This window comes from Chiloscyllium plagiosum, chromosome 15 (assembly GCF_004010195.1).
Source record: "Chiloscyllium plagiosum isolate BGI_BamShark_2017 chromosome 15, ASM401019v2, whole genome shotgun sequence".
NCBI lineage: Eukaryota > Metazoa > Chordata > Chondrichthyes > Orectolobiformes > Hemiscylliidae > Chiloscyllium > Chiloscyllium plagiosum.
Genome location: NC_057724.1, coordinates 11,854,185 through 11,880,146, shown reverse-complemented (window position 1 = coordinate 11,880,146; position 25,962 = coordinate 11,854,185). Strand labels below are relative to the sequence as shown.

Genomic DNA, 25,962 nt, shown 5'->3' with positions numbered 1-25,962 from the left:
ATCCCAGTCCCATGTTCCTAACCTTGCCCTGAGTTCATCTGCCTTACCTGTTTGGCTTATTGCATTGAAGTAAATGCAGTTTAATTTATCAGACCTACCCTATTCTCTGCTTTGTCCTTGCCTGCCCTGATTGTTTGACACACTCCTTTTCCCAACTCTACCAGTCTCAGATTGATCTCTTTCCTCACTATTTCCATCCCTCCCACCCCACCTTACTAGTTTAAATCCTCCCAAACAGCTCTAACAAATCTCCCCGCCAGCATATTAGTCCCCTTCCAATTCAGGTGCAATCTGTCCTTCTTATACAGGTCACTTCTACCCCAGAGAAGATTCCAATTATCCAAAAATCTGAACCCTTCTCCTCTGCACTAGCTCCTCAGCCATGCATCCAACTGCTCTTTCCTGCTATCCCTACCCTCACTAGCTCATAGCACTGGGAGTAATCCAGACATTACTACCCTTAAGGGCCTCCTTTTTAAATTCCTGCCTAAGTCTCTATTTTCTTCCTTAGGAATCTCATCCTTTTCTCTTCCTATGTCTTTGGTTCCAATATGTACAATGACCTCCTGCTGGTCCCACTCCCCTTTGAGAATGTTCTGCACTCTCTCTGAGATATCCTTGATCCTGGCACCAGGGAGGCAATACACCATTCTGATTTCTTGCTGCCAGCCACAAAAATGTCTGTCTGTGCCTCTGACTAGAGAGTCCCCATCACAATTGATTACTTGGAACCTGACGTATGCCTCGTTACACTAGAACCAGTCTTGGTACCAGAAACTTGGCTGTTTGTGCGACATCCTCCTGAGAATCTATTACCCCCTACATTCTCCAAAACAGCATACATGTTTGAGATGGGGATAGCCACAGAGACTCCTGCACTACCTGCCTCCCTCTCCTACCTTTCGAGGAGTTAACCCACCTACCTGACCATATCTGTGACTTTTCTCCCTTCCTTTAACTGCCATCTATCACATCCCCTTGCTCTTGTAAATTCCTCATTGCCTCTAACTGCCTCTCCAACCATTCCATTCGATCTGATAGGATTTGTAACCAAAGACACTTCCTGCAGACACAATTATCAGTAACATGGACACATTCTCCCTAAATTAATGATGATATGAAACACACCTGGCAATTTTTCTTTGTACAATAACATAATCACAAAATAGCAAGAGATTTTTTTAACAAACTAGAGGTACATGTCAATGCAGTTTTTTCACTGATGGGAAGAATTATGATGATTGATGAGAATAACAAACTGCTGATGCATGAAAACAGTCCTTTATATACTGTGTCGGATAACCTGTGTAACTTAAAATGAACATGTTCATGCATGCAATTTATTCTGTTTCTCTTTATAAAGAGGTGATGTTCAGTTTAAATGCAGGATGTCAAATGTTCTTCCTTGTCTACTGTTGTCATGTGACTTCTGCCATAAGGTGTGCACATACTGCAATCAGACATCATGAAAACACTTCAACAAAAGACACCACTCAGAACAGACTGTTAGCTGGTTACCCAGGAACAAAGTGTGTGCTAAGCCGCATGGGCGGCACGGTGGCACAGTGGTTAGCACTGCTGCCTCACAGCGCCTGAGACCCGGGTTCAATTCCCGCCTCAGGCGACTGACTGTGTGGAGTTTGCACGTTCTCCCCGTGTCTGCGTGGGTTTCCTCCGGGTGCTCCGGTTTCCTCCCACAGTCCAAAGATGTGCAGGTCTGGTGAATTGGCCATGTTAAAATTGCCCGTAGTGTTAGGTAAGGGGTAAATGTAGGGGTATGGGTGGGTTGCGCTTCGGCGGGTCGGTGTGGACTTGTTGGGCCGAAGGGCCTGTTTCCACGCTGTAATGTAATCTAATCTAATCTAAAGCTGTCTTCTTCAACCACAGCAGTCCATATGGTGTGAATACACGCACAGTGAAGTTAGAAAGTTCAGGATTTTGTCACAGTAAAAGTGAAGGTACAGTGATAGAGTTCCAACCCAGGACAGTGTGAGGCTTGGAGGGGAACTTGCAGGCATTGCTGTCCCTGTGTATCAGCTGCCCTGGTCATTGCTGCTCATGGAGGTTATGTAGTTAGAAGGTGCCGTTGAAAAAGGCTTGACGAATTGCTGCAGTGTTTCTTGTAAATGATGCACACTACTGCAAAATGGACAGCTGGAGGATGTGCATTTTTCATGATATGGATGGATTACCATCCATAAAGCATGCTTTTTTTGCCCTGGACAGTGTCAAGCTTCTTGAGTCTTGTTAGAGCTGCACCCATCCAGGCAAGTGGGGAATATTCCATCACACTCCTGACTTGCCTCTTGTGGTTGATGGATAGGCTTTGGAGAATCATGAGATGAGTTACTCATCACCCAATTTGTAACCTGTGTCCTAATGATATTATTTATATGGCTGGTTTCTGTTCTACTTCTGACAAATGGCAATACAGAATTATTAATAGTAGAGATTTCAACTATGGTAATTAATTATGGTGATAGATATTTTCTTACTGGAGATAATCATTGCCTGGTGCTTGAGTAGTACAAATGTTGTTTGACACTTTTGGACCAAGCGTAATTGCAGCAGGTTTGGATGACATACAGCTATTTACTGCTTCAATATCTGGGGAGTTTTGAATGGTACTGAGCATTGTGGAGTCAGCAGCAAAGATTCCCTGTTCTGACCTTGTGACAGAGGGAAGGTCATTGGTGAAGCAGCTGAAGATGGTTGGGCCTTGGACACTACCCAGAGGAGCTCTGGTGCAGTGAGATGATTGATTTAGAATAGAATCCCCACAGTATGGAGTCAGATTATTTGGCCCAACAAGTCCACAGCAACTCTCCAAAGAGCATGCCACTCAGACCCATTCACCTACTCTATCCCTGTAACCCAGCATTTCCCATGGCTAACACACCTAACCTACATATCCCTGAACACTATGGGCAATTTAGCATGGCCAATCCACCTTACACAACTTGAGGCTGTGGGAGGAAGCCGGAGCACCCGAAGGAAACCCACACAGACACAGGGAGTTTGTGCAAACTTCCACAACTACAAATCATTTTATTTTGGATTGGATATAGCTCCAAGCAGTGGAATTATTTTCTGTCTGACTTGATTGACTTCAATCTGGTTGGGATTCCTTAGTTTGACTAGTTAGCCGGATGTTGGCCAGGCTGGTACTCACTATTTCTGGTTGGGGAAGGGTAAAGATCAGGCTCGGTCCATTACATTGGCATTTTGTAAATCCATTCTTTTGGAAAATATGAATATATGTGACTGTTCCTGAGCAGCCTTTAATGCCCTCCTCTAACTGCTCCAGAGTAGGTAAAGGAGATGAGCTGCCTTCTTGAGCTGTGGCAGACTTTGAGGGTGAGGGAACAGCTACGATGCTGTTAGGGAGGGGATTTCCCGGATTTTGACTGAAGGAACTCCATGATATTTCCAGGTCGGGATGGTAAGTGGTTTGCAGGAGGACGTGCGGATAGTGATGTTCCCGTGTATCTGCTGATCTTCTTTGGTGGTAAACTTGCAGAGCGGACACAGGGTGTTGGCTGTGAGAGCCACCCCATGGTCGAATAGTCTATCATTCCCCACTGCCTACACTTCAGTGCGGCTTATGAAGGAAGACGAGTAACAGCAACAACAATTGAAAAAAAAAGCTAAGACCTTTAAGACAACCGAGCGGAGAAAATAATCTGCAATCAAAGCATCTTTCGAAAGAGAGAGAAAAAAAACACAAGAGACACTTCAGCTTTAAGGCAGATCTAGTCTGTGCATCGAGACCAGTCTGACAGGGTGCGGTGCTGGAGTGAGCGCAGACTACACAGAGCTCCGCTCACCATGTCCCGTTGCAGTGTCTGGGTCGGCATCCTGCTGCTGGAACTTTTTTCACCGGGCTCCTTCTTTGCTGAAACTATCTCGGACCCGAAAGCAGCCGAGCGGACCAGCAACCACAGCCATCGCTGGAGCTCGGTCACCTCCAACCAGCCGGAGAGCAAAGCCATTCAGCCGGAGGCGGTGGGGAATCAGAGTGCCAGCACAGACAGGCTGAAGGTCTTCTCCCTGGACTATCATCACGTCCAGGTCCCGTTTGAAATTACACTATGGATCATGTTAGCATCGCTGGCAAAGATAGGTGAGAATCTAGGCTGGGGGGTGGGGGGGGGGAATCGCCCGGTCGAATGCCTCATGTTTTAGAAATTCCTTATTCTAAGCAGTCAGACCTATCAGTCTCTGTGTCCGGCTTCACTGGTGTGGTCCAGTGGGTGATTATAGCGCGGCTGTCTGTTCCTCACAGCCTTCCCCTTTACTTTGTGAATACATCCACATGTTCATGTTGGTCCAGTTCAGTCTGAGCAAAGCTCTCTCGTTGTCCTGTTTTAAATCCCGAGCTGTGTCCCATTAGCACTCCAGCATTGGTGTTTATGTAGAAATGTCGTGTGTTGACGCTCCCAACGAGTTTAAAGCTTTGTGCCTTTGTCATAATCCCAACGAATCAGTTAGCTCTTGTTTAATGTCTTCTACAGAGAGAATGCACTGTCTCATGAATCCGGAATTCGCGCACTAGGAACTAGATTTATTTACACTGCCGGGCAGAAATACACAGCAGATTCCAGTTCTCTCTTTTTACAGAGAGTGGGATGCAAAACGAGGGCACGGTGGGGTCACCAGGCTGATCTCCACTGTTGCTCGGCTATCACACTTCTTTTGCTAGCTAACTTGGCTTGCATTTAAATTTTGTCCCAATGAGAAGGCATGATTTCTGCAATGTAGGTATCTGACTGTTTTCATTTGGCTAGCTGCCCGTCCAAAGTTAGTCTTGGGGTTTGTGGAGGGCTGAGAGTTGTGGTTGGGGGGGTGGGGAGGGGAAGGGCCGCTAGCTAGAAAGGCAACTATCAAAACAAAAGAGAGGTTTCCAATGTATCTGGATTTGGAGAGACTGCCCTCCAAATAGCAACAATTAAGGGATCCGCGACTCACTTAAATTGGACAAGGCCAGTTCCATTCTTGCTGAGTTTGGATGTTAAAAGGATGGCAGTCTGACAGACAGACACACACACACAGTTCTACATTAATGATAGTATCAGCCAGCACAGGGATAGGCTTTTCAGCCCATACTGCCCGTACTGGCCATCAGGAAGAGTTGTCCTGTTATTCTCAATCTAGTTATCCTTTCCCCAAGCAGCACTTGGTTTTCAATTATTTATCCACTTCCATGTGTTAAATGGTAACTTGTATAGAACTGAACAAGTGAACGATCAGTACAGTTTATCAATATTACCTAACCTGGATGGCTTGTTGGGATTTTGTAGTTCAACTCATCGAAAATGTTTGACGATAACTGATACCAAGAATTCCATTCATTTAGTTAAACCTGCTACTTGCAGTTGTCTGAATAACCACTGACCAAAAGTAAACACATTTAGTGATCAGATAAATCTCTATTTGGGAGCAGACAAATGAACACTATATAAATTCTAGCAATCATTTGGCAGTGAAGTTCCTGGATTGTGTTCTGAAGGGAGACCTCCTTCCTGCCATGATGAGAAAATTCTAATCACTTTTTCTCCCCTCCCCCCAGAAATATCCAATTGTTCCCTTTAGTTTTGCAGAATATTATAATTGCAAGCTAGCTTCAGATTGCATGGAGCCTATTATTGTGGCCAGAGGCTGAAACAAAGATGAGATGTAGGCCTTTCGAGGTTTCCCCTCCATTATGTTAGCTCTGGCGACTCGACTGACTCTGTCTCTATTAATATGTTTGTAATCTCCTCTAGCTCCACAGTTCTCCAAGAATTTCTGTTGTCATCCACAAAAGAAAGGGGTGGCATGGTGACTCAATGGTTAGCACTATTGCCTCACAGTACCGGGACCGGGTTCAAATCCAGCCTCTGGCGACCGTCTGTATGGAGCTTGCGCATTCTCCCTGTGTCTGTGTGGGTTTCCTCCAGGTGCTGTGGTTTCCTCCCATTGTCCAAAAGCACTGTAAAGGTTAGATGAATTGGCCATGCTAAATTTCCCATAGTGCTAGTGTCAGAGGGAAATGGGTCTGAGTGAGTTACTCTTCACAGGGTCGGTGTGGACTTGTTGGGCCAAATGGCCTGTTTCCACACTGTAAGGAATCTAATCTAAACCTATGCTTATGTAAATCTGGCCTCTGCCTGCATACCTGATTTAACTTATCCATTGGTGGCTGCATCCTCAGTTCCTTGGATCTCAAGTTCTAATAAATCCTCTCTGCCCTTCTCTATTTCTCTACCTCATTTTCTTCCTTTAAGTCATCGCTGTTATACAGGTTCTGAACCATTATCCCCTTAGATCGCTCTGTGACATTTTTTGTTTTGTAATGATTCTGTGAAGCAACTTGGGAGTCTTTTTTTTACATTAAGGATGCTACGTAAATATACATGCTTGTTTTCTAATTGAAAGCCCCCACTGTTCTGCCATATGTTTTGATCTTGCCTTACCTTCCTTTTTAGCAATGGCCTGCTGAGACTGTACAGGGCACACTCATGCAATTGTTTGTGCGATGACATTTTTCCCCAGATTAATTTTTAATCCCTTTGGTTTTGGTCTGCCTTTCGTCACATCCGCAAGTTGCAATATTTGTGAAGAAAAATAATCAGCGCCAACATGATTAAATATTTATCAAGCACTTTCTTGGAACTGAGTTGAGATCCTAACATTTGGTTTATCATTTGTATTTTCCAGCTGATGCTTGAATTAATACCTAATATCCAGGGAGATATAGATTGGAGTTTCTTTTGTTTTACAAAGCTTCAAATATTTTTACACTGTGAATAGACTTTTTGAAAAATTGCTTCTATGTAACAATGAAGTTGCTTTCGTCAACATTGCCAATTTGTTCAGCTACATCACTTAAGTGAAATGGCAGTCTGATACCTCTGCCACAGAACATTGTGATTTAAGTCCTATTTCGGAGACTGTGAATACATAGTTCAAACTGACACTTCAGTATAGCATTGAGAGAGCGCTGTACTGTCTTTCAGATGACAAGATGTTGACAACTGCTGTTCCGTCAGATGGATGGAAAAGATATTCTATGACAAGGGAGGTCTGGTGGCCTGATATATGTCACACAAATGGATTCATTGATCATTAATTCATTGCTGTTTGTCGGACCTTACTGTGCTCAAATTGGTGGTCATCCTTCCTTACCAAAAGTGACTGCACACTACTTGGATATAAAGTGGTCAGGAAAAGCCTGGGGCTTTCATCTGTGTAGCAGTGTTATCCAAATGAAAATTATTTCCTCCCTAACTTCCTTTGACATACCTATTGAGAACTGCCTGTTTTGTGTTCATCTTCTATATCAGATGTGTCTCTTTCATGGTCTTCTAACACGGTTATCCTGAGCACCATCCTGAGACAAACAATGAAATAGCAACAATCAAAAGGTGTCATGCTGGAAAAGCACAGCCTGTCAGGCAGCATCTGAGGAGCAGGAGAGTTGACGTTTCGAGCATAAGCTGTTCATCAGGAATATCATTCCTTGGATGCTACCTGGCCCCTATGCTTTTCCAGTACCACACTTTTTGACTCTGACCTCCAGCATCTGCAGCCCTCACTTTCTCCTAATGAAAAAGCAATAGGCAAGGATACTGGAGATCATACATCTTTTCTAATGCTCCAATGTCTTGCAGGTGGATTAAATATATTCTGATTTACATAGGAAAGGCTGCCATCAAGCTCACAGAATTTGGTGGTTGTTAATGTACTGCCTGGATTGTAAGCTTGATATGAAGATGTAAATGTGAGTCTGTCAAGTTACATAATGTATAACAGATGTATCATTTACTTTTCTACAGCTCTGAGTCATGCTAGCACTGCACTGAAAAACAACATGTCATTTTGAGCAGGTGATTTGGACTTTCACATATATGGTTATTGACATAGAAGAGTATTGGAGTATAATATCCAGATATTTCTTTTGGCAAACGGCATATTTAACCAGTGATCAGGGGTCCATTCAGGTTAGGATAATGTGCACAATACTGATTCTAACTGGGCATATGTTAGCAGTTCAACAGGCTTCCTCCTGCACTGGGACCATTTTTGAGATTTTGTGAAAGCCAATGAGTCAGTGCAATATTGAAGAAAGGCTACACTGTTGGAGGTGCCATCTTTTGGACAAGATTCAAAACAAGGTCCTGTCTGCTCACTCAATTAGATTTGAAGGGGTAGCACAGTGGCTCAGTGGTGTGTCACAGCTGCCAGGGACCTGGGTTCGATTCCAGCCTCCGAAGACTGTCTGTGTGGAGTTTGCACATTCTCCCCATGTCTGTGTGGGTTTCCTTCAGGTGCTCCAGCTTCCTCCCCCAATTCAAAGCTGTGCAGGTTTAGGTGGATTGGCCATGCTAAATAACCCATAGTGTCCAGGGATGTGCAAGCAAGGTGGATTAACCATGGAAAATGCAGGGTTACAGGGATGTGGTGAGTCTGGGTGGGATGCTGGTTTAGAGGGTGCGTGTGTGGACTTGATGGTCTGAATGGCCTATTTCCACACTTTAGAGATCCTACGATAGGAATGTATTTGAAGAGTCAGGGAGTTCTCTTCAGTGTCCTGGCCAACGTTCGTCCCTCCACCAAAGAACCAGGTTGGATTAGCTGACTGTTCTTGCTTGCGAGGGTTGGCTGTGAGTTGCCATAATTGGGAGACTGGAGGATGGTGGAGGTGGGAAGATTCAGCAAAGGAAAATCTGAAACCCAGCAAGAGAAATGTAAAGAACAGAGGGGCAGTTTGATGTAAACAGAAATGCACAGAGCAAATCAAGCAGGGACAATGAGGTTATCAAAAGTCATAGGGCATTCATGGGGAAATAAAAGCTGGCATCAGTGAAAACTAGAAAAGCTAAATCTAAAGGCACTGGCCCGGATTTCACCGTGACAGTCAACCTCCCCATGGCAGTGAAAATGCAGGTAGAAGTCAGGAGTCCTAAGTCCCAAGACCTCTCATTTTCATGGGTTTGGCATGGCTCCCAGTGTTCATAAGTCTGGTTCCTGGAACCACCTGCACACATGATTGATCAGCTGAACCCGGTAGGAACAGGAGGGGGCAATTCAACCCTTTAAGCCTGCTCTGCAAACTTGATTTTGAAGTTCTTGGCTGTAGACACTGGATGTGAGGATGGGACCAGTGGGTCTGTTCTCAAGGTGTTCCTTTTGAGCATCTCAGGCACTCTGTTGGCGAGGTAAGGTTCCCCTTTGGAGCTGGACAGCTCTGGGACAGGCAGAGGGAACGCACCTTTTGGGATTTGGAGATTAGGCATTCTTGTGTATAAAAAGTGCATAATTTCATTTTTTTTTCAAAAGTCATTTCTGGGATATGGGCATCACTGACTAGGCTCGAATTTAATGTCATTGAGAAGATGAGGGTGAGGTGCTTTCTTCAACCCCTGCAGTTGCTACAGTGTAGATACACCTACAGTGTCATTACGAAGCTAATTCGCAGATGTCTGACTCAGTCACTGTGATAATACATTTGCAGTCAGGTTGGAGCATGGCGTGAAGATAATGGTGTTCCCATTTATAACCTCTGTGTTAGCTTCTGCTGCTCTTGTTGTTCTAGGTGGTAGATGTCACAGGTTTGGAAATGCTGTGTAGGACCTTTGGGGTAAGTTACTGCAGTGAATCTTATAGAAGGTACACACTGCTACTACTACGCATTGATGGTGAAGGAAGTTGAAGGTTTTTGGCCCAGTGGCAGTGAAGGACTGTGATGTGTAATATAAATATTTTTAAATTGATTCACGGGATGAGGACATCACTGGCCAGGCCAGCAGTTATTGCCCATCCCAGCATTTATTGTCCAGACAGTCATTCAGAGTCCCCTATATTACTATATGCTTGGAATCACAGATAGGCCAGACCAGGTAGAACATCAGAATCACACCTACAACAAAGCAAATCAGTTGTGGTTATTGGAAGGCAATCCTTGCAGTACCAGGACATAGCTGTAGGAGTTACTCAGGCTAGTGTCTTAAACTCAATGATTAATGACCTTCCTCCCATCATCAAGTTCAGAAAAGGGGATTTTAGTTGACTGTGCAATGCCCATTACTATTTGTGACTCCTCAGATACTGAAGCAGTTAAAACTAAAGTGCTAGGCATTTGAGAGTGTCTATTGACATAAGCCATCATAGGATTTGTGCTGCCTGACTGATTGCCCAAACTATAATTTTCACAATATGGAGGAGCTGGCTTTGGACTGGAGTGAGCAAAGTTAAAAATCATCAGGAGAAAGTGAGGACTGCAGATGCTGGAGATCAGAGTTGAGAATGTAGTGCTAGAAAAGCACAGCAGGTTGGGCAGCATCCGAGGAGCAGGAGAATCGACGTTTCAGGCATAAGCCCTTCATCAGGAATTGAAGGGCTTGTACTGAAATGTCAATTTTCCTGCTCCTCAAATGCTGTGCTTTTCCAGCACCACACTCTCGAAAGGTAAAAATCACAACACCAGTTTGTAGTCCAACAGCTTTATTTGGAAGCACAGGAACAGCACTCTGAAATATACCTATAATTTTCACAATGGGTTGACTCTCAAGTTGTTCTTTGTTGGAGAGCTCCAGCTGCTTAAAGAATCATAATGTTTGTTGCCAAGAGAGATTGAGCATTGAAGAGAAATGCTTGTTTTCATAAGGCATTAGTTGAAGGAATTTCAATTATTGAGTTTATCGTCTTAAAGTGTTTTAATTGAAAAGTGACATCATAGATATGGAGATCCTTAGTCTCTGTCTGGGGTCACCTGTTTTTGGATAATAGATATGTTGGCAGACAGAGGAAAGTACAAAGGGTGGTGAGTATGAGTTGGTATTGAGTTGGCAAGGGGCAGTAAAGGTTTGTGGCAATAATTTGGGGCATGGCGTATGAAGTGCTGTGTGCAATGGATAGGCACTCATGGGCCAAATTAAGATAGAATTGGAGATGCATAGATGAACATAGAGGGGCCATAGGGGATGAAAAATTAGGTAAAGGTTATTATAGGAGTAATGAGGGGTGGGCACAGGGTATAGTTTGGCACTGGTGGTATGAGGGACTATAACTGGGTATGGGCATGGGTTATCATGGAGGATGCGTGGGCAATGCAGTAGGTACAGGGCTTTCAGTTGGCATGGAGAATGAGGGGAGTCAGGGGATGCACACAGGAAGGATGTTTAAATCTCTATTTTTTGTGCTTTGAATACAGTGCTAGAGCCCTCTCGCAACATGTTTTGCCAAGCCTACCTCAAGAACTGGAAATCTCCTGTGTTGTTCCTGGTTTGCTTGGCCAAATTCCCTATCCAGCTCAGCCCCAGACTGAAATTGGGAAGTGCAGGAGGCCACATTTTGAAGATCAGGCTCAAGGAGCCAGGGGTAAAACAAGGACTTGAACCAGTAGGTGTAAATGTGTGAGATATTTGCAATAAAACCGATGAATTAAAAGCACAGACAAAAAGCAGTCTGGTTGATCTAACAGCCTTATAGAAATGCAGTTGCAAAGTGACCAGCGTGTGGAATCAAATCTTCTGAAATAATATGCTTCAAGAGGAAAAGGAACAGGGATAGCAAAAGAAAGAACTAAGCATAACAGAGTGAATGAAATTTAACTTAAAAAATGTAAATTCGTTTGGATTGAACTAAGGAACACAAGGGCAGGAATCATTGATGGAAGCAATTGAAGGGCTCTCCTAAGTGTTTTACTTCTGCAATGTGTTATTTAAAAACAGCATGCAACTAGAACCTGGGTCATCCTCATTTATAACAGAAATATTACACAAACCTACTGCCTCATTAAAGTCAAATTTAGCTGTTCAATGAATTCCCAAAGCTTAACCTAATTATAATTGTTTTAATGTATTATTAGCTATGAATAGATTGACATGAAACCTTGCACAATCCAAATATTTCATCGTCTCTTTGAAAATGGACACCATGGCTATTACCTCACTCAAACTATCAGTTGCAGAACTATCAATCAGTTCCCAGTGGACCACTCTAATGGATTAGCTGTGTTTGCTGTTCATGGAAATTGGGCAGTGTATTTGATGCAAGCTGTTGTAATAGGTTGAAAGAAATGAAGTTTTAGTTCTGAAAAATTAGTTTGTGGATGCCTGTTGGGTGTTTTGAATCATATTCTGACAAGATCTTATTGTCTCTGTTAACCTCTTCCCGAATTTTAGCAGCTTAAGCATAAATATTCCATCATGAATGTAAAAATTCAAGCAATGACACTTGTCTTAATTCATGATGAATATAAAATTCCAATCTTGCAAAATGATAAGATGTACACAGCAAGGACATTTTCTGGTAATTGGTACGTATAACGCATATTTATGTTGGTACAAACTATATCATTCCTGTCAGCAATATGTAGAAGCTGTTTTATTATAGTTTGTTCATTGCCAATTGCGCATTGAATGCTCATGTATTTCACCCATCAATCAAACACTTTTTATATGAAATGTCTAGAGGTGAGCATATATGAATGATAAACTACAGATGAGATGATGCTACATGCTTCATTGCTCAAGTTTCAATCTAAACTTCTTTGCTGTGATACTTCTGTTCATCAATACCATGATCTGTGCTACTTTTTTGTGGATAGAAATGGTAATGTATTCGAACAGAATGTGTTCTATTGTGTTTTATTAGATACATCAGGGCTGTGTGCGGTCATGGTAATTCCAAGCCTTCATGCCATCGATAAAACTTTGCAGTTGCAGAATGTGACATGAATTCACTCAGCAATGTTTTGATAAAACACTTGATGGAGAGTTGTGCAAGAGTGTGATGGTAGTTTGCAGACAGCTCTGGTCTTAATTTTATTAAAGGATCTAGAGATACTGAAGAAAGTTGTGAAACAAACACAGCTTCTTGTTTACCTTAGAAAATATATGGCTGATGGAGGACCTGACTGAAGTAATCAAGGTTACGAACGAGTTCGATTGGAGTGTCATAGAGAAGATTCTTCTCCAAGACTAGGATAAGGGGCAATATTTACAAGATAGCCAGTAGTAAATCTTTTTTTTCCCAAGAGAGCAATTAAACCTGTGACGATGAAGAATAGTTTGTGACAAATTGCATGTTTGCATAAGAAGCAACTAGCGAAGGGTATAAGGGAGAAATGAATAGAACTTATGTTGGTGAGGGGAACGAGGCTGGGCAGAGGTTCATATGCATTACAACATTGACACTTGGGCTGAGTGGCCAGTTACCATGCCATGCGCTCATGTATTTCACCAAGTGGATCCATTCAGCCTCGATTTGAGACTGCATTATAGGTACTTCTGGCTGTTTACAAACATTAGATGATCAGAGAAGTAAAATTTTAGTTACAGCTGTAAAATCTTTCCTACAATTTTTCCATTGAGGAACCAGCTTGTATTAGTTATAAGTTCAAGGGTATTGCTCCTGTACATTCTCAACACACTTCAGGATTGTGGTGGAATACTCTGCATGAGTGCAGCCTCAAGATGCTCAACACCATCCAAGACGTATAATTGACCCTGTTAAATGGCCCTTTCCACCACCTACTCTAACCAGCCCTGTAATGTGCCCTATCTGTAACAAGTTGACCTAGTCCCCTTTGACAGTTCCTGCCACATCCACGTCACCCGAATGGTCACTAGGCAAAACGTCTGGACCTCTGACCTACCAATGGGAGTATCTTCATTATCTGAGTTCAAAGAATAGGTCCTTCACCATTCTCTCAAAGATAACTAATAATGGGCAGTAAATGCTGTTTTGGCACTGATGCTCACATTATGGGAAGCAAGTGAATATAAACATTCAAAACCTAATTTTTGGATGCTGGGATTACGGTGCACAGTCTCCAGAGGCAGAATGAGCAATTGCCAGTGAAAACCTCAATTACAGAAATGTAGAGGAATCATGGTTGAACATCTAATGATGTTTTGTATTTTGTGTGCACACAGCATAGGACAAATGTTAACTCATTTACACCACATTATCATTGTGTCAGCAATACTACGGCCAGAACCCACTCTGCATACTAGACAAATAATTTCTCAAAATCGATGTTGGTGTGAGGGAGAACATGATCAAATAACAATACTGACTGAAGTAAATCCAGTGTGAGTTTATTTTTGTAGGCGCTCAGTGCAGTACGCATGAAATCCATGCAGAGTACTTCCCGGTGCTCATCGTACGAATAGTATGGTTTGGAACCAAAGACACAAACTAATGTTCCTTTTTCCCCAGACTCCACTTCAGATTGCATGTCGTGAGAGGACTCTTTAATTGTCATTTGAGGTTTGCCATATACACAACAATGCCATATGGTGTCAAAACACATCGCAGGTAACTTGAAAATTTCCAGCTACTGCAGTATGAGCAACAAGTCCTTCCAACAAAAAATAGTCTTTCAGTATTTCTATTCAATATATTCTGAGAATGCACTGCAAGGCCAACATTTATTGCCAATTCGTAACTGTTCTTGAAAAGAAGGCGAAAGTGAGGACTGCAGATGCTGGAGATTAGAGTCGAGAGTGTGGTGCTGGAAAAGCACAGCAGGTCAGGCAGCATCCAAGGAGCAGGAGAATTGATGTTTCGGACAAAAGCCCTTTATCAGGTGCTGAGCTGTTTTCTTGAATTGCTGCATTCTCAGAGCTCGAAGGTAGCTTTAACAAAGTTTTTCTTATTATTTGTTGTTCTGGTATGAGGGATTACATGCCTTAACAGGTCATCGTTATCAGCATTACTCCGGATTCTTCCCTCCTCTTCTGTCCCTTCATCAAAAGTTACCCATTGCTGTGTGTTCATGAGATTCTCTGATATCCCTTTCTCTGACCCTATATTACCCCTCACAAAAAGCCTTAGCTTTATCTTTGTATACTGCCACCTTAATGAATTTTAAGTTCAAGAGTGATGAGTTCTCCTTCTACCATCTCAGTTTCCATGTCAAGTTCTTTTAGTCAGGAACCTCCCAACTTCTCCACTCCGCTACCCTTATTATACTCAATGGCAGATCCGTTTACCCATTTCCCACATTCACCCATCACTGGGACCGCTTCCTCTCTTATCCCCTTGTAGATATGTACATTGAGCAATACTGACATGACATGGATTCATGGTCATTTCAGCACCTAAAGAGGTCATTCAGTCCTTTGGAGTTCATGCTGACTACCCAAGAGCAGTCCCGTTAGTTCTATTCTCCTACTCAATATCCACACCCCTATAGATTTATTTCCTTCAAGTGTTATTTCAATTATCCTTTGAAATAATTGATCTGATTTTGATTTTACTAGTTCCAAGTCTAGATTCTCCCTCACACAGTTGGTCAGATTTTAAACCTGCATCACCTAGTATTTGTACAATCAACTAATGGGAAAAGAGATTTCTTGTCTTCCTTATTCAAACCTATCATACTATCCTTCAGTCTGAAAGTCAAACATTTCTCATGATTCATTCCTCTCTTTCTGTAAGCTTTTTTTTATTCCACTGAGCACTGACTCTTTAATTCCATAAGCCACATTTTTGTTGACTCACTTCTTCATGTGACACTTTGTCAAGTATTTCCTTAAAGGCCATGTGGACAACATTCACCACAATCCCTTCAACCTTCGCTGTGACTTCAAAAGCTTTAACTGGATTAGTTAAGCACAACCTGCCTTTTACAGATTCATGCTGATTTCCACAATTAACTCAAACCTTCTTTCCCTGATTCCAGATTACAAAACCTTCTCCATCACGGATGTGAAACTAATTAATATGTGGTTACTACCGCACACTTGCTTGAATAACATTTGTCACTCTCTAACCTCATGGCACCTCCCCCCAAACCTGGAGAAGATCCACTTATTATGAAAAACCCTTCCATTATCTCCACCTCCATTTCCTTTAGCAACATGGGATGCAAACCATATGGACTAGGGAATTCTGTACTCTAAGCATAACCAGATTTACCAATACTTTCTCCATCTCAATTTTCATAATAATGATTGCCTTGACCATCTTAAATTCTAGCAATACCTTGGTCAGATTTTTCTTCCTTTTCTTCCTTTGGAAACTTCAATGCAAAGTTCTCATTAAGTATTCCGTCTTCGCCCTCACACTTATTACGTTCTTTGTCCAGAATCGGAACCACTCACACCTCTCACCATTGGCTGTCTACAGGCATACTGGTAGATTATTATTGATTTTGTTTATATTGTCAGTCTGTTCTCATGCTCACTCTGCCAGATTTACTTTCCTTCTCACCTTCACTCTTAACCTATTTGATGTGATCCTCATTTGCAATATCCAGCTGACATTAAATGTATACTCTCCTTTATTGTTTCAACATGCGTCTATTTCCCTCATCATCTAAGGAGCTCTGTGTTTGTTGCATTTACCTTTAATGATTGTTGGAATGTAGTTAAAATATTCTTAAAGACCATCCATTGTTCTGTTACAGATTTCCTGTCTGTCTCTATTTGCAGTTTACCTTTTCTCGATCCAATCTCACTACTATGACTTTTTTCCAGTTTAGACTTTCTATATTAGATAGTTCCTAGCTCTTTTCCATTACTAGTCTAAATGTTATGATTTGATGATTGTTCTAAGCCAGATGATCCCCTCTTCTTTCACCAGTAAAATAAATTGCGTAAAGGAAATTGTTCTGAAAGTATTTTAGAAATTCTTCCACCTTGCTTTTTTTTTAAAAGTAATCATTTTGTGGGATGTGGACATTGCTGGCTGGGCCAGCATTGATAGTCCATCCCTAGTTGCCCTTGAGAAGGTGGTGGTGAGCTGCATTCTTGAATGGCTCCTGTCCACAATGCTAGTAGGGGGTGATTCCAGGATTTTGACCTGATAACAGTGAAGGAACAGTGATATATTTCCAAGTCAGGATAGGAAAAATGGCTTGGAGGGGAACTTGAAGGTGGTGGTGTTCTCTTTTATCTGCTGCCCTTGTCCTTCTCGATGTAAGTGGTCATGGATTTGGAATGTGCTGTCCAAGGATATTTGTTGAGTTTCTGCAGTGCTTGTAAATAGTACACACTGCAGCTACTGAGCACCAGTGGTTGAGGGAGTGGATATTTGTGAATGTGGTGCCAATCAAGCGGCTACTTTGACCTAGATGGTGTCAAGCTTCTTGGTTGTTGGAGCTGCATCCATCCAGGCAAGTGGGGAGTATTCCATCACACTCCTGACATGTGCCTTGTACTGTGGACAGGCTTTGGGGAGTCAGGAGGTGAGTTATTCACCACAGTATTCCTAGCCTCTGGCCTGCGCTTGTGGCCACTGTATTTATATGTGGAGTCCAGTTGAGTTCTGTTCAATGGTATCTCTTTGGACGTTAATATTGGGGAATTCAGTGATGGTAGCACCATTGAATGTCAAGGGGAGGTGGTTAGATTTTCTTTTATTGGTGAGGGTCATAGCCTGGCATTTATGTGGCACAAATGTTACTTGCCACTTGTCAGCTCAAGCCTGGATATTGTCCAGATCTTGTTGCATTTGATCACAGACTGCTTCAGTATCTGAGGAGTTGCGAATGGCGCTGAACATTGCACAGTCATTGGCGAACATCCCCACCTTATGATGGAGGAGAGGTTATTAATAAGGCCGCTAAAGATCCTTTACTCTAATATTATCCTAGTCAAACTCTGGGAATGTAATGAACCACAGTATTGCCACTGTTCAATTTTTGCATGTTTATGATCAGGTGAGGTGGGGTGAATCAGTTCCCCTCTTCTCAGCCTCCTTGTTTGATTGGAGTGGAATTGTGCTCTGCTTAACACAAGGTTATATCTCTAGATGTGTCAATACCTGTTTTGCAATTTCTGTTTTCCTAGCTTTCAGACAGAACTTCATTTCTAAGGGCCAAGCTGCACTGTTCTAATTCTTCCATGGACAGCACCTCTAACTTTCTCACTCAGGACCTAATCTTGTTCTACTAGAGCAAGAGCATCAAATGTCAACATCTTTGTGCTTTACTGTTACAGACCCAAGAAAATCTTTTAGCAGATTTTTTTATTTAAATAGCCTTTGAAGGAATAGTTACTTTCCTCACTCCAATTATTTCACTGGCTGTCTTACTATCCTAGATGCCTCTCTCTCAATTTTGTTATAAACAGACGAGGGTTGTGTAATTCAGTGTTGTAGAATCCCTACAGTATGGAAAGAGGCCATTTAGCCCATCAGGTTCATATCAGCCCTCTGAAGAGCATCCCATTCAGACATACACTCTACCCTGTCCCCAAAACCCTGCATTTCCCATGCCTAATCTACTTAGCCTGCACACTATGCACATATTACCATGGCCAATTCACCTAACCTACATATATTTGGACAGTGGAAGGAAACCTGAACACCTAGAGGAAATCCATGCAGATAGAGGGAGAATGTACAAACTCAACAACTTTCTGAGGCTGGAATTGAACCTGCGTCCCTGGAGCTGTGAAGCAACAGTGCTCACCACTGAGCCACCATGTTACCTTTATTTGAAAGGGTTAACTGACATTATGAGACATTTCACCCATCTGAATTAAAAGGACTGTTCTTTGGGAGGAGCTAACTAGAGTTGTTTGGTCATTGTTTCTGAGTTGTGTGCACTGGTATTTTTCAGTCAGAGTACTGTGTATTTACTCATGAGCCAAGCTTAGTGTCCCATAGCTGATTGTCATGTATCTTAGTTGTAATGTAATTGGATAATGAGTTCTATATAATTAATCTATACTGTTAGTTTAAAATTTAATCTCAGTTCTCCTGTAGAGTTTGTCTGGGTATCCATACCCACATAAGGTAAATGTTGCCAATAAGGATGATGGCTGTAAATATAGCTGAAACGTCAAATTATGGCTTAGACAATTAGAGTCAGATCTAAGTTTTTGGAGGGTCTTTTTTCCAATTGTTTGGGGTTTCTCACTGAATCTTACCAAACACATCTCATTACTTAATCTACCCTGCTCTATGGTACCTCTTTCATCTTATTCTAGCCCCAAATTGCCATGCACTGTTCCTGGAGCAGAAGATAGTGGGGACTGCAGGTGCTGGAGATCAGAGTCGAGAGTGGGGTGCTGGAAAAGCACAGCTGGTCAGGCAGTATCAGAAGAGCAGGAGAATCAACGTTTCGAGCATAAGCTCTTCATCAGGAATCACCTAATCTCCACATCTTCAGACTATGGGAGGAAATCTGAGTTAGTTGGTTCAAGAGACCCAGGTTCAATTCCAGCCTCAGAAAGTTGTGGAGTTTGTACATTCTCCCCGTGTCTGCTTCGGTGCTCAGGTTTCCTCCCACAATCCAAAGATGTATAGATTAGCTGATTCCTGATGGAGAACTTATGCTCAAAATGTTGATTCTCCTGCTCCTTGGATACTGCCTGACTGGCTATGCTTTTCCAGCACCATACTCTTCAACACACTCCCTGGAGCAAGTTGCCACTGCTGGGATATCTCAGAATTGCCCATCACTCCTGGCACCAATGCTATCTATCCATGTGCACCCGGGCAAGTCTTGTCGGTCTGGACCTTCCTTGTTATTTGCCCCGGGCATGGCAGACAAAAGAAAGCTGGCACCCCACTTGCAGACAGTAACTTGGAGCACATCCTCAATGGCATGATGCCAAGGGGTGGAATGTCCTCTTTCCCCTACGACTGGCAGTTGAGGCTATGAAACCAGACCATGCCAGTCTGGTCCAAGAAGGCCTGACATTTGGCTCCATACCCATTACCCTGAGAGCACCTGACTACCTGAAGTGGCTTTACCTGTAGATGTCTAAGCTCCTAGACTGGTATTGGAGGTTGCCCTTGACTTACTGTGCTGGGAGTTCCTTACCAAAAACTGTCTCCTTTGAGGGTAAAAACAATGACTGCAGATGCTGGAAACCAGATTCTGGATTAGTGGTGCTGGAAGAGCACAGCAGTTCAGGTAGTATCCGAGGAACAGTACTCGGATGTGCTCTTCCAGCACCACTAATCCAGAAACTGTCTCCTTTGACATGACCGAGGCACCCTGATACCTGTGACAAGATTTCTGCCCTTGAGTCTGTGCTAAATGGCAAGACAAGTTAGAAGAAAGATGAGCCTGGTATCTCCAGCTGAGGGAGCAAAGTACAAAAGGGCGAAGCAGTGAAAGATAAGGATGTTGTGAGGTGGACTTGGAATCAGTGAGCATGAAAACAGTAAGTGAATAAAAGAACAGCCTAAAGATAAGCCTGGCACAGTCCATGAGCTGGGAGTGGGTCCCTGAGTTCACAGTGCCCTCGCTGTAGTTAAAATTATGATTGTCAGTACAGTCCATGTTGTAGCATTGAAGTGCAAATGGATACTGTGATTAGAGATGTGCCATGAGGATTCTTAGAGAGTGGCATTTGACATGTGCCAATGACTGATAATGGTGCATGTAAATGGCATCCATGAAGTGTGTCTTGAGATATTGGAAAAGACTCTTCTGGATTAGCGTGTCCAGGTCTGGTCGCCAGTTATAGGAAGGATATTATTAAACTGTACAGAGTCCAGAAGAGATTTACCAGGATGTTGCCAGGTACGGAAGGTTTGGGATATAAAGAAAGGCTGGACAGGCTGGGACGTTTTCCATTAGAGCATAGGAGGTGACCTTATAGAAGTTTATAAAATATTGAGAGGTATAGATAGAATTAATGGTAGGTGTCTTCTCCGTAGGATGGGGGAGCACATTTTTAAGGTAAGAAGAGAGAGATTTATAAAAAAACACGGGGGGCAAATTTTACACAGAGAGTGGGTCATGTATGGAATGAACTTCCTGAGGAAGTGATATTTGTGCATACAATTACAAGGTTTAAAAGACATTTGGAAAAGTTCACGGATAGGAACGGTTTAGAGGGATATGGGACAGGAGCAGGTATGTGGGACTAGTTTAGTTTGGGATTTTGTTAGGCATGGACTGGTTCGACTGAAGGGTCTGTTTTAATGCTGTATAAGTCGATGTTGGTGCCTGGTGTCCAACATGGGAGTCCTTTGAAACAAGCATCGTGTTAAGGTTGCCAGGCACCCGCCCTGACTACCAGGTCAACAATTCCCAACTTCTAGTGTGATTGGCGCATTCATTAAGATTAAAAGCTGACTCTTAATGAGGTGAGTTGGGCCATTAATAAGGTGCTTAAAAGGTTATAATCCCTTTTTACTGGCAAATTGCCTCGGCCAGGTGAGGAATGTGCTGCATCGTTTGACATAATGTTGAGATAGGCTTCACCAGACTTATCCAGTGACAAACATTGCTATAGTCCATGTCGCTCAGGCCTTTGTAAGCTTCCATTCACCATAGCATAAGGTGGTGAACAGCAGTGAGGATTTCTCAATATTATAATATAGTGGCAGTGGTGGGCACCTCCTGAAGAAATCTTCAGATCTACAAGAAGAAACCACCATCTGAGGAGAAGAAAGAAGGATTCCAGACAGTAAGCTGTGAGTTTATCTTCAAATAATTAGCAATGCACAAAGTCTTTAAGGCTGTGAGTCCAGCAGTTAAAGATGCTGCTGGAATGACAGCCCTGGAATATTGAGGAATGCTCAATGATGTGGGTGCCAGGTGAAGGTGCTGGTGGGTTGAAGCTGCCGGGAGGTAACCTCTCTGACTTTCAAGTTGTGAATTGGTGCCATCTAGTTTCTCCCTGGTGCTTGGGAGTCATTTGCCATGACAAATAGCTCCACCACCGACCCATCCCTCTCCATTTGGACTGGTGTCAAGCAGGGCTGTGTCATCACCCCGACAATGTCCTTGATCTACCTCACTGCAGTGCTTCACCACACCATCGACAAGTGGAGCTAACCTACAGAACCAGTGGGAAGTTATTCAACGTCCGCCACCTTCAAGCCAAAACCAAAGTCACCCTAACCGGTGACATAGAGCTGCAGTGCAGACGGTGTTTGCGTGTAGGCAAACTCAGAGGGTTTACTCCAGACCATCACCAGCACCTTTAGTGTGCCACCACAGCGTTTAGCTGCCTGAGGAAAAGGATGTTCGAACACAACAACATCAAATCCAACATCAAGCTCTTGGTTTACAGACGCTGGTGGTTCCTGCCCTCCTGTATAGCTCTGAGACGAGGACTGTCCACACCTTAAGGTGCTGGAGCACTACTGCCAATGTTGTCTGTGCAAGATCCTGCAAATCCGCTGGGAAAAAAGAAGCAACAATACCAGCACCCTTTACCAGGCCAACATTTCCAGCGTCGAGTCACCAAACACCCTTGATTGGCTATGACCGACATAAGACACCCCACGTGGGTGCTCTACGCCCAGCTCTGAAATGGCAGGCGAGCCCCAGGTGGACAGAAGAAGTACTTCAGTGATACCCTCAAGGCCTCACTGGCCAAGTGCGGCACTCTCGCAGACACCTGGGAATCACTGGCCCGAAGGGGAGGAGAAGCATAAGAGAAGATGTTGAGCACCTAGCGACTTGCCGTTGGGAAAAACCAGAAGCGGGGCGCAAACAGGGAAAGAAGCGTGCTGCCACATCAATGCCCCACCCATCTCCTTCCCATGACCACCATCTGCCCCAGGTGTAACAGATCCTGTGGAAGCCATATTGGTCTGTACGACTCACCCTGAAAGTGGAAGAGAGTCATCCTCATCTGCGAGGGACCATCAATGATGATAATGGTACCTGAGAGAATAACAACCTGCATAAATGAAAAAGAAATAGATGATGATGAAGTGTTAATGCACACAGATAGGCCACTTGATGTTCACCAGCTTAAGTGGAAAATGGACAGTTTTTCAATGTTGAGAATCTTATTATTCCTTAGTGTATTTCCCCGACTTTCTCACCTTTACTTATATCGTTTAGAGGCTGGGGACATTCCACCCAACACATTTCTTCAATTTAAAACATTTTAATGTTTGAAATATTTTACAGAACACATTGGAGGATAATTCTGAAACATAGAGAACGTTTTTGGCTTTAATGAACAAGAATTAAGAATATCAACGAAAGAGCAAATAGGAAAGTATTTTTAAAAAATCTTCATTGAAACAACAAATTTACTGAGTGATACAGCTTTCTTAGCAATTTATCTTCATTAAAACTGGATAAAGGAAAAAATGACAGTGCCTGAAAATAAATGTGCTGCGGGAGATGCTTAATACCTTGATTTGGATTTTGGCCAGAATGGATGATTTTTGGGGATGTAATGCGTTATTCTTTGTAAAAATGTAAGATGTTTGTGGGATGAGGGCTGAGCTGTATGTCATATTGATTGTGGCCCAGTTAGAAAGTTGGATAAAGCCAACATCAGAGGCATGGTTGGAGATGAAGGGGGGACAAATAACTGTGTCAAAGCATTTTGATCCTCAAGGTCTCAACGTCAGAGAAAAAAAAATAATAGGAGAATACAGCAACAACTTTTGGGACAAGAGAAAAGAGATTCACTGATGTTTATGTAAAAGCTGACCACAATCTTCCAGATAATATAAAAATGAAGTAACATGTAAGAAAGGAAGAGAGCCAAAACCAGGGCCAGTAAAGCGAATGTGTGAAATAAGGAAGTGAACTTGGCTACAACGATGATCACTGCATCAGAAAAATATCAAAGTATCAGAAAACAGCGATAAGTTAGAATGTCAGTAGAAATGTTGGGCCTTTAAATCTAGGGGAGTTGATAAAGTGTGGAGCTGGAAGAAGCACAGCAGGTCAAGCAGCCTCAGAGGAGCAGGGGAGTCAACGTTTCAGATCAGAACCTTTCATCAGTACTGGGGGAGGGGGAAGGGGGCTGAGAAATAATAGACATAAAGGGGATGGGGCTGGGGGAAAGGTTAGTGTGATAGTGATAGGTGGATGCAGGTAGGAGGTGATTGTGATTGGTCAGTGGGAAGGTTGGAGCCGATAGGTGAGAAAGAAGATGGGCAGGTTAGGAGTGGTCAAGGGAGAGGGGCAGAGAGGGAGGGCTGGACCTGGGATGAGGTGGGGGATGGGGACATTTGGAAACTGGTGAATTATATGTTAAGGCTGTATGGTTGTAAGCTCTTGAGGCGAAAGATGAGGTGTTCTTCCTCCAGTTTGCGTGTGGCCTTATTTTGATGGTGGAGGAGGCCTAAGATGGATATGTCGATGGGGGAGTGGGAAGGGGAGTTGAAATGGCTGGCAACCAGGAGGTGGGGTTGATTGGAGCATATGGACCTCGAGTTTGCGTTTGGTCTCTTCGATGTAGAGGAGACCACATTGGGAGCAACGGATGCAGTAAATGAGGTTAGAGGAAATGCAGGTGACTCTCTGCCAGATTTGGAATGATTCTTTGGGGCCATGGACGGAGGTAAGAGGGGAGATTCCGGGGCAGGTGTCGCACCTCCTGCTGCCACAGGGAAATGTACCAGGTGTGGAGGAGAGGCTGGTGGGGAGTGTGGACCTAATGAGGAAGTCGCAGAGGGAACGGTCCCTGTTGAAAGTGGATAGGGGTGGGACTGAATTAAGGAGGTAGATTTGTCCTGGGCTTAGGTCAAACTAAGTCGAAGTACTCTGTGAAGTTTTAGTCTCCATGTCAAAGGGAAGATTCACTTGGAGGGAATTAAATTTGACGAACTTGGTGCTGAAATAAAAGGATTGTCTGATGATGAGAAACTGTATATATTGGGCTTCTAAAGGAAAGAAGAGGAAGGAGAGGCAATCTTATTGAAGCTTGAGATATTTCTGAGAGGGTTTGACAGGGCAGATGCTGAGAGTTCATGTCTGTGAGAGTCTAAAGGGCCACTCATTTTAAGACTGAGTTGAGGAGAATGTCTTCTCTCAGATTGTTGTAGAGATTTTGGAATTTGTGACATTGTGGATTCAGTCTTTTTTTAAAAAAATCCTTTCATGGGAAGTGGACTTTATTGATTAAGTCAACATTTATTGTCCTTCCCTGATCAATCTAGAGAAGGTGGTGGTGAGCTATCTTCTTGACCTGCTACAGTCAATGGGGCTTAGCAGAAATGGTGTTGTTTCAAAGTGACTGCTAGGATTTTGAACGGCAGTCTGGTAGCAAGTATGGATGCTGTGTAGTTTGAAGTAGAACTTGAGTGTTCCTATGCATCTGCCACCCTTGTTATCAGATGGAAGTCGTAGCTTTGGAAGGTACTGTTTTAATAGTCTTGATAAATTGTTGCTGCATTGGTGGTGAAAGGAGTGATTGTTGAAGGTGGTGGATCAGTACCAATTGATGGTGTCAAGATCCTTGAGTGTTGTTGGGGCTGTACCCATCCAGACAAGTGGACAGTTTTCCATCACAGAGTATCCCATTCAATGACAATAATAATAAAGGCAAAATATTGCCGACGCTGGAGATTTTAAATAATGTTAGGGAAACTCACCAGGTCTGCCAGAATCTGTGGATAGGGAGAAGACTCGATGCTCTCATTGATTGTTAGTCTCACAGCTAATATACAGTGTACCTTTAGTTGATATCATGATTGTCATCATCATATTGTGGCATATAGCCTGAAGATATAAAGGTCTTGGACTCCATCTTATTTGGAGCTCCTTAAATTATGGCACACTGAGGAAAGCAAGCCACTATTTGTAATCAAATAGCTTAATATTAGTCTAGGCACTGAAGCACCTGTGATTATAATACAAACCAGGTATTATAAACCAGGAGTTGTAATAATGCCTATTGAATCATGTTACTCACATCCTGTTCTTACGCTATGGGAGCAAGCACAAGTATAACAGTACGAGCTAGAAAACCTTCAGCTGGACAAAGCCCACACTACGGTGTCATATTGTAGTAAGTAACCTTCCCCGTTATAGACCGTTATAGAAGAGTATAAGTTCTCAGTGGTAGACATTTGGAAAACTCATCAAATATCAGCTAGACACCAACACTGGACTTCAAAGCATTAAAAAAGCTAAGAGCATTAAGTTCAGTGAGTAGAACCTGTAAATTAAATAGCCTGAAGGCTTCCAGCTTAAAATATAAGTTCTGTAAAGCTAGAGGCTGTCTTTCTTTAAAGTAAATGCGCCTGTTTACAGAATTAACAGTTAACAATAGGTTATCAAAGGCTTCTCACAGGTTAAAT

The 25,962-nt window shown here is 42.9% G+C and overlaps 1 protein-coding gene across 1 annotated transcript in view; it reads left to right on the top strand.

The window, feature by feature from the left end:
* Positions 1–3,101: 3,101 nt before the first annotated feature.
* LOC122557104 (sodium/hydrogen exchanger 2-like) overlaps positions 3,102–25,962 on the top strand; it is a 159,592-nt gene continuing 136,731 nt past the window's right edge. Inside the window, exon 1 of the mRNA XM_043704423.1 lies at positions 3,102–4,123. Coding sequence (XP_043560358.1) covers positions 3,829–4,123 — 295 coding nt within the window. The 5' untranslated portion in view covers positions 3,102–3,828. The remainder of the gene's footprint in view (positions 4,124–25,962) is intronic.